Raw genomic sequence first — 9,414 nt, forward strand, 5'->3', positions numbered from 1 at the left:
AATCCCATCTTCGGGCAGAGTGGATAGCATAAAATAAAGACAGAATTCTGAGTTTGAAGGGACTGAAATCAGACTCCGGATTATTCTGGAATTACTCTCAGGCCTGATGACTCTGTTAATCAAAGCTGTTAAGAGTCCTGAGGAAGCTTAAAGAGGCAGGAGGCGGAGAAGGGGCTGCAGACTGAACCCTTTATTTCAAACAACACTCTCCCTTCCCGAAAGGGGTGTGTGAGAGAAGGGAAAGGCACTCAGAGTTTATAGAGGGGCTTGGGGATGGCAGGTGAGATGCAGCCTCAGGGGCCTGTGTGCAAGCCCACGATTTCTCCTTGTATTGTCTCTCCATTGAGGCAGGCTACAGGGAGACAATCCGACCCACTGATAGTGGTTTGAGCAAGGCCATATATCACTTCATAAGAATTCGACTTTTTACAGCCAAGGTGTTCTATCAAAAGCCAATTTAGAAGTTTCCTGGTTTTATTCAGAGCTCTCTTTCAGGTCCCCTTGTCTCCATTCTTTTCTTGTGGTTGTCACATCACTCCTTTTTGCTGTGCCACGGGGACATTTTTGTCTGTTCAAGGCCCCTGAAGCAGGTCTCTAGAGCTCCCTGGTGTGCGGTCGCAGGCTCCATCACGCCAGCATTGCAGTCCAAGTCTCTCTTCTCCCCTCTTTGCCATCTCAGGGGTTATTCCAAATAAATGTCTTCATCCAAAGTCCATCTCCACATCGGGCTCCCATGAAACCCAATGACAGTCATTCTGATCTCAAATATTTGGAGCACCCTAATACGAGAGCATTTAGAATGACCTCATTCAGCGACGGCAAACAGAAGTAGGAGACAATGCATAAACTTGTAGAGAATTCATTGTCAGACACTCGGGGAAGAACTTGGGCTAGGAGCATAGCCCAGTAGCAGAACATTTGCCTAGTATGGTCAAGGCCCTGGATCATTTGATTCCCACTACTAGGGCAGAGAATTTTCAAACAGCTAGAACTGCCAGATAGGACAAGATGGTCTAGACTGTCTCATGATCGAGTTTCCTATTGTTACCGTCATTCGACCCAAATGGAAGAGCTGCTTGTTGTACTAAGGGCTCTCTCTCTCTCTCTCTCTCTCTCTCTCTCGCACACACACACACACACACACACACACACACGCATAGACACGCACACACACACACACACACATGCACGCACGCACACACACACATATTGGAACACTGAGGGCACTCGGCATTCAGTAATTGATTCATAGCACCAAACTGTGCAGGAAATCACTCCAGAAAGCTAAACTTGATTTCCCAGTAATCCAAGGTGTGGGATCCGTCTACACTTATCCAGGTCAATTCATTGGCATGTAAGACCAGGCTGGCCACTACACAAACACCTTCCTTTAAACCAAAGAGCCTGTAGCAAAGTCGGAAAGGCTGCAGGCTAACTGTTTCCTTGGTATATAAACCATACCTCACAGGTGCTTAAATTGAACAGTCTATCAATGAGGTCCTCCAGCTGATGTCCTAATGAGTCCACTGACATGCGGCTCACAGCTTACTAACTTGCAAGTGTGGCCACAAAGATGCTCACCTCAAAGCCATTCCCTACCCTCCTTTCGTCCTGCCACAAGTACACCAAGGACCAGCCACATATTTTCCCCCTTTAATATGTCCATATGTAACCATCATTTCAGATAGTAAAATGAAGAGTTGGAAGTTTGGCAGAGAAGTCTAGGACACAGGCAGCTTGAGGATCCAGAGTGTCTGGCAGGTGTATACTTACTGAGCCTGTACCAAGGGTGAGCCCTCTTGCAAAGGCTGGGGACACACGGGAATGATGTACGGAGGCACTGGTGCCATGAAGCTTATACCTGAAATTGCGGAGAAACTTGACAACCTTCTACTTTGGGAAGCCACAATCACCAGTTGCGCTCCTAGTGTGGCCCTGTGTCCTGAGCAGGGGCTCTGTGCTAGGCTGTCTATCTAACCTACTCCAGGCTATGGATTTGATCCCAAGGACTAAAAAAGAGAGCACTTGGGGGTCTCCAAACTGATCCCGTTTCTCCTCTTTTCTTCACCCTCAGATCTCCACGGCATCTCTGACATTTTTAATCCGCATCTCCAAGAAATGCTTGGTTATCCAGAACATAGTCATAAATTTTGCAAGATGAATTTCTTTTTTCTGCAAAGGCAAACTCAGCAATCTTTGGGGGATCTGGAGACTGACGGTGCAGCTGACCTACTGGAGGCAGGCGGTGGGAGGGCCCTCACTGGTCTAAGTAAATAAGAGTCTGGAGTCGGGAGCCCTCGGCTTGGCCTCAGAGCTGAAGGTTGGACTCCACCTCCAGGCAGAATGAGACTCAGCCTAGCAGCCCTGCTCCTCCTGGTGGCCAGCTGCCTCGCTCCAGGCCACGGTGAGAACTTTCACTTATGATTTCTCTAGGCTTTGAGCAATATGGTCCTCGCCATTTCTTCTTCAATTAAAACTGGGAAGGAAGTCTTACAAGAGCAGGGGTGGGGGCTCAACTGCTTCCAGATTTGGAAGGGTGAGGTCCCAGGGATTTAACCCTTTAAAAACAGAAGCTTTCAAAGTGTCAAGACTGTCCTTTATAGAGGAAGGATGGTGCGGGTTCGTAGGACTCAGGGATAGTTGTGTATTGTTGGCTGTCAGCTCAGACGCCGACAGGAAGACTCCTTTGCACGGCTCCTCTTTGCTCTGCCTCTTGACTCCACTCCTCGTCAAACCTTGGCCTCTAAGTCCGACATTCCCAGGACAGTTGCACGTGGTAAGGCCTGACACCCTAAATAAAGCAGAGACAAGGAGCTGACTTCAGCCTGAATGGGGCAGCTGTCTCTGCATGACTGGATGAATGTCTAACTGAAATGGCAAGGTGTGTATACAGCTGAGGGGATGGATGTGTGGGCAGAGAGAAGCACTCGGGTTTACAGGACAGATAATTACACTTAAGATGTGGAGGTCCCCCCACCCCCATTTTCACTCTTCCTTCAAAACTCATTTCTCTCCTCTCCTACGAAGCTTTCCTGCTGCTGGTGACAAAGTTAGCCCCTAGGAAATGCTCTGTTCCTAGTATCAGTATACAGGCTGTGTGTAACATGACCTCAGTGGTGGTCTAAGGATGGTTCCCTTGTTCAGCCCACAAAACTGTAGACACCTTGGGAACATGACGCTTTTACTTATTCAAAGGATTTTATAAATATCTTTTGGTTTTGTTTATTTTGTTTTGGGAGACCAGGTCTCAGTGAGCAGCTTTGAACTTATAAAAATCATCCTTTGTCCAACTTTTCAAATGCTTGGATAACCCAGCAACAATTTCTTTAAAATAAATAAATAAAAATAAATAAACCTTAGACTTCACGAAAATCCATGAGATGAATTACCACTAAAATGTCTATAACTACTAAGTATTGTGGCTGAATAGAGCCTCCAATTTTTATTATTGGTTTTCCTTTGGTGATAATTATGAGTAATATTGAGAACCAAGATACTAAGCATGAGTGAAGAAGCATCCTCCATGGGTTTTCTCAGATAGAGAGGCGGTGAGGGTGGAGAGCTGCTAAGAGAAAGGACTGTGAGAGATGCTTACAATATCCTCCAGTCTCCGGCAGCATCTGCTCCTCTGCTTTTTTGCTGGGAGCGGAGATCAGTTGATTTCCTAACACATTAGAGGTAACATGGTTGACTGTCCCTAGAGCATCAGCTGCCAAATCACCTAAATGCCAATATAACGCTACAAGGACAGTCAACCAATGCTACGACTTTGAAAAGCTAAGGTCATTTCCATTAAGGTTTTGGTAGAAAACATTTAGAAGCACACAAGGCAAAAGAAACAGAAATACACAAACTTATGCAGCTGGCTTGAAATGTTTGCCTCTACAAACGCGTGATACAGAAGATTGGTACTTCAGTTCTACTTCTAAGTTATAGGCCCAATGGGTTGAAGTGACTGATTCTGTATTTACAGGAATCCTGGAGGCCAATTACACAAACCTAAAGTGTAAATGTTCCAAGACTATCTCAAGGCCTGTCCGTCCAAACATCATAGAGCGGATTCAAGTCACACCTCCTGGGAATGGCTGCCCAAAGTTTGAAGCCCTGTAAGTTGCAAGAATTAAAAAAAAAAATTAACAAGTTACATAATTTCTCTCCTCAAGTGAAAAACAGATGAAGAAACATGTTTGTAATTAGCAACAGTATGGTAGCAAGAATCTCAGAGACCAGTTTGATGTTGCTAAATAACTGAAATTAATCATGAAAATGTGTAATATTTAAATACTTGTTTTTCAGCAATCCAAAGCTGTAACCTCTTGCTCCCTCGTTGTATCTCTCAAGCTGCTCCACCAAGGCCTGTGTGTGTGGTTACAGAGGCTGAAACGGGGGAAGGGGTGCTAAGGAGGTTAACTCACTTAGGCTTCAGGAAGCTAACCTGCCTGCAGAACCCGAAGGCAGGGATGGAATCAGAACTCCCTCTCTCCTACACAGCCTTTGAAGGATGCTCACACAGAGCCTCGTTCTCCTTGTTGGAACCTCCCTTTTAACAGCAACTCGCCTTTGCCCTCCCTTCTCCCCGCCCCTTTGCTCCCCCTTCGTTCATCTCTGTGGACTGGGCTAAGGAGGAAACCCAGGACCTCACAGATCCTAGACCAGTTTTCTCCCTTTAAGCTACACCCCAAGCCCTCGAGAACTCCCTTGGGGTTTGGAAAGTTTGTAAGCAACTATGCTTGCTTGTCCCGTTTTGAAACAAAGGCTTTGTAGCTGGGACCAGATGTATTTGACTAACAAAGTGGAAATACAGGTTATCAAAACTCTGTGAAACTTTTCGCCATGATGGCATGATATTTTTACCAGCATCTCCACCAATGAGAGTTAAACTAAGCCACAGTTACTTCCCTCAAACAACACAGTAAAGTCTAGCCATGGGGTCTAATGGGGAGGGGCAGAGCACTAGAACCCTTCCTTGCCCTTTGGCTGCATTCTCCTCCCTTGGTTCAGTGCTCTCACCTCTCAATCAAGGGAAGTAGGACACCCTCCCTAATTGTCTCTGCTTTCCTAACACCGTTGTTTGGAAATAATGAAAGCTTCAGTGTACATCTTCCTGTTAAAGTCAGCATTTTTGAACAGTAGGCAGATATGGAAATGAAAGCTACAGATTGTTGGGAGAAATCCATTAGTCAGGGATGAACATACCCAGGTGGCCAAAGTCTGTTTTGCTATCATGATTCTAAAACCAAACTGGCAGATGCTGCCTTGAGGCCCCACTTGCTCCATGGCTTCTAAGGTTGACCTAAAGAGGTAGAAATTCAAACTTGGGCCAGGTGGTGGTGGCACACACCTTTAATACCAGCACTAGGGAGACAAAGGCAGGTGGATCTCTGTGAGTTCGAGGCCAGCCTGGTCTACAGGCACCAAAGCTACACAACAAAATCTTGTCTCAAACAAACAAACAACAAAAAAAAAAAAAAGGAAAGAAAGGAAGAAAAAGAAAGAAATCAAATTTAGATGGATGGTTCCTTATTCTTTATAGCTAAGATGCCTGATACATCAAGATACTGCATTTGCTTAAGGTCACACAAATTAGTGTTTACAGTCTCCTGGTTTTCTACCGCTTGGGAGACCTTACTTTTCCATTGCAGGGGGGAACCTTAGCACCATGTGTGGAACTTGATAACTATTCAGGTCACAGTGATTGCTGAAAGTGTGGTTGTGAAGTCAGACAACCTCTGCAAGAATTCAAGCAATCCTGCTGTATTGTGTGTTTGCAGTACAATCTTCAATGTGTTGTTTGAACTCTCTGAACTCTGCACTCATCAGAAGGAGAGAAAGCAATGGTTCTTCTAGAACAGGACTTCTGAGGGAAGAACTGAGGTGACCATATGGCCTATGGCACACATTGAGAACAATGTCTGACAAAGGCTGGCCATTCGCTATGAAAGGTGGTTTGTTGTGGATTAATTTCTCAGGGCAGGAAAAGTCTTGTCAACTGGTTACTTGGAGAAATGTCACTGAGCCCAATTGAAACTTCTTCCATATTAAAATATATTCTTTTTTTTTTTCAGATAAAACATTTTCTCTAGTCTGTTTTGCTCTCCTGAGCTCAGTGGATAAGACATTTGAATGATACTGGGGTATAAGTTTAGAAGTGACCCAACTTTGGAGTCAGCTTTTTGGCCCTTCTCTAACTCATAGAAAGACTATCAGCAAGACAGTCTCTTAGGATATATGGGCTTCTGTCAACTTGGACCCCCCCAAGCTCCCACACCGGTCCACAAACGGTCTTCCTCTTCTTCCGCAGGCCTCACACCACAAATCGCTTCTTCCAGATTCAAAGCTTCTTGCTCAAATTTCGATTTTTTTTTGGAATAATTATTTTGACAATCAATCCTCTTCATTATTAAAAAGCACACAGGATGGAACAAGAATGCACCACTGTTTCATCTTTATTTGTGTTTATTTCGCTCTAGGATCTGGACTAAGACTAAGCAAATTCTATGTGTGAATCCTCACGACAGATGGTTCAGGACGGTACTCAAATTTCTACAGAGGTAAGTGAAGCACACGAGAGCTTTCCTAGATGGCCACACTGTAAAAAAAATCCTTTACAATTGGGAAAAGTCATTGGACACATGTCCGTCCTGCTATTTCCATGTGCCGGCTAGAACAGGGCTAACTCGTCCAGCTGTTCAGACAGCTTCAGCAAGGGTGCCCAGGAGCCATTATTTGATGTCACCAGAGGGAAGTTCTAGTTTCTTGTGTGTGTTTCTCTAAGTGTGACTTATGGCTTTGTTTTTCATTCACAGAAAAGCTGTGTCTTCAACTCCCCCAGCTCCAGCGAGTAAGAAAAGGACCACCTGAAGGCCCTGTACCCCAAGGAACGCTTGCACCCTCCTTTATCCCTGCTCTGAATTTTAGTTGTGTTCTTGGTTGAAGAATTTCCAAGAAAATAAATTCCTTTTACAAACAAGCATGACTGTGTGTAAAGAATACCCTGCAGGATTATACTCAACCTACATTCTTGTTCCTTAACGAGGGTTATTTGAGAATGGGTGCTTAGTAACACCCATGTGTTTGGTAATAGGCCTGTTGTTTAATGTCAGACTGTCCTAGGTTGTAGAGTAATCTGAACCTGTAGCTTGTATTAACAAGAAATGTATGGGGTATACTTCTCTTGCTTCACCCCCTTAAGGAAGGTGGGTTTCCCTAATGGTCTTCATAGTTTTCTGGGCATCCCATGCCGTTCCAGCCGAACACAATGCAGAGTAGGTCTCCATTAGTGAAAAGCCTCATGAAGAAAATAGAGCCCTTCTACTTTTAAAGGTTTCTTGTATACAATTTATTGTATCAGATTAAACCCCGTAATATTGAAAGATCCTAGGCTTAAAATTCCAGGCTCTCCAGCAGTATACAAACACATTCCTGTACACCGTGGCTCTCATTTGCTTGTTTTTTTTTTTTAATTTATATCTTTCACACAGACAAAAATATCAGTCTCTTGTATCAAATTCTTTAATGTTTCCGCTTCATCTAATGTCATTCAATAAACTTAATCAAATATCGTGCTTATAAAAATAAATCTTGCTTATGACCCGTTCATTTTTAACGGACAATTTTCTCTCTCTGAGATGGTTTTCAGCTGTTCCCAAAGAGACGTGAGGTTTCAATCATGTTCATTTTTTTCCTGCATATCAGAGCCCTCTACAGATGACCCCAAATTATATCAGCCACCAGAGCAGTTATGCGGTGGGAAAGGTTTGCCTCCGAGGCCTCTTTCCCCAGGCATGCTAAATGTGATCTCCTCCAGACTTCAAACCCTTCCTCAGACCCGTTCTTGCTGCCTGTTTACATGGATTCCCGGAGTCTCCAATGTTTCATTTGACAAAGTGTTGCATTGAGTTGACAGGCGGAGGACTTAAAGGCCATTCTTTCCCACCACTGCGCTGAGGTCGCAGCCTGACTGCCTCTTGGCCTCCTTGGCTGCCTTGTGGTCTGTTCCCGTCCCATCTGGCTCTCTCTCCCATTTATCTCCATTGATTCACTCACTCATTTATTTTGCGGCAGGGTGGTGGTGGTGTTTGGTTCTGTGTGGGTTTGTGCACGTGCTCGTGTGTGGAGGGTACATAGGAAGGATTCAGACCCCAGTCTCATTCCTCAGGAGTAATCCATTTCTTACTGACAATGGGCTAGCTCCTGAGTAGGCTAGGCCAGCTGTCTCCATTTCCCCCAGGAGAGGGATTAAGTGGCTGGGGCGGGCGGGGAGTGGGGAGGGTAGTCTAAGCTCAGGTCTCCTGGCTTTTTAACAAGTATTTTACTCATTGAGCTATTTCCCAAGTCTTTTCCCACCCCATTTTTATTTTAGGGTTGCTTGCTTTCTATTTCTAGTCTTTTTTTTTTGAGACAGGATCTCAGTCTGTAGCCTGGGCTAGCCCGAAACTCACAACCTATGCCAGGCTGTCCTTGAACTGCCGCCGTCTTCCTGCCTCGGCCTAGAGAACACAGGTGTGAACCTCAATGCCCGGCTTTCTCCTTTCATTCATTTTTTTAATTTTTTTTGTTTTTGTTTTTGTTTTTGTTTTTTTTTTTCGAGACAGGGTTTCTCTGAGGTTTTGGAGCCTGTCCTGGCACTAGCTCTTGTAGACCAGGCTGGTCTCGAACTCACAGAGATCCGCCTGCCTCTGCCTCCCAAGTGCTGGGATTAAAGACGTGTGCCACCACCACCTGGCTCATTCATTTTTTTTTATTAAGTATTTTCAGAAAGAATAAATGCCACTTATAGATATTATATTCTCCGTCATCTATAATTTGACATTTTGATTACAAATATGCACAGGGAATATACAGTATCTTCAAAATCCTACAACCAAGTGCTCTTTAAACCTCAGCGTTTAGAAGACTGGGAATTGAGCTTCAGCTTTATTGTGGCATATAGCTCAACAAGTATTCAGGATCCTCAAGTCATCAATGCTGCCCTTTCTCATGAGGCAGCTACTGTTAACCGTTCTTGAGAGCTGGCAGAAACGGGGGACAGTACGTGGGCACCAGGAACCATCCCTATAACACTACTGTCTACGGGAGGTAGATACCATCAGCAGAAACAGAAACAAAGAGACATTCCTTGCCTCCATCCATATAATTAATCAGAAACAAACCAGAATTTGAGCCCAGGGTCTCCAGACTCCTAAGTGAATGTTCTTCAACGTTACATTAGACTGAGAATACATTCCAGTGTATGTTCTGACTTCAGCCACTCTGCCTGCCCTCCTCTTCAGAGCCAGTCAAAGCCACAGGACACTGAGTGGTAGGAAGAACTTAAGGGGGCGTGGGCAAGGGAAAGAGCCCCTGACCTTCACCTGCCCCGACCTGATTTATGTGTGTTGCTGACTGAGACAAGAGCTTTGACATCGTTGACTA

The 9,414-nt window shown here is 44.8% G+C and overlaps 1 protein-coding gene across 1 annotated transcript; it reads left to right on the forward strand.

Annotated features, from left to right (window-relative positions):
• Positions 1–2,292: 2,292 nt before the first annotated feature.
• Cxcl13 (C-X-C motif chemokine ligand 13) lies at positions 2,293–6,970 on the forward strand. The gene is made up of 4 exons (XM_050150142.1): positions 2,293–2,404; positions 3,974–4,106; positions 6,471–6,551; positions 6,807–6,970. The coding sequence occupies exons 1-4, from the start codon at positions 2,344–2,346 to the stop codon at positions 6,859–6,861; spliced, it is 330 nt and encodes a 109-aa protein (XP_050006099.1). The 5' UTR covers positions 2,293–2,343; the 3' UTR covers positions 6,862–6,970.
• The last annotated feature ends 2,444 nt before the right edge of the window (positions 6,971–9,414 follow it).

The sequence above is a fragment of the Alexandromys fortis genome, unplaced genomic scaffold, assembly GCF_014885135.2.
Source record: "Alexandromys fortis isolate MF-2015 unplaced genomic scaffold, M_Fortis_MF-2015_v1.1 scaffold_0, whole genome shotgun sequence".
In the NCBI taxonomy this organism is placed as follows: Eukaryota; Metazoa; Chordata; class Mammalia; order Rodentia; family Cricetidae; genus Alexandromys; species Alexandromys fortis.

Coding starts and splice junctions, on each gene's coding strand:
- Cxcl13 (XM_050150142.1), top strand. CDS start 2,344: ATGAGACTCAGCCTAGCAGCCCTGCTCCTCCTGGTGGCCAGCTGCCTC. Junction 2,405..3,973: donor CTGCCTCGCTCCAGGCCACG/GTGAGAACTTTC, acceptor CTGTATTTACAG/GAATCCTGGAGGCCAATTAC. Junction 6,552..6,806: donor GTACTCAAATTTCTACAGAG/GTAAGTGAAGCA, acceptor TTTCATTCACAG/AAAAGCTGTGTCTTCAACTC.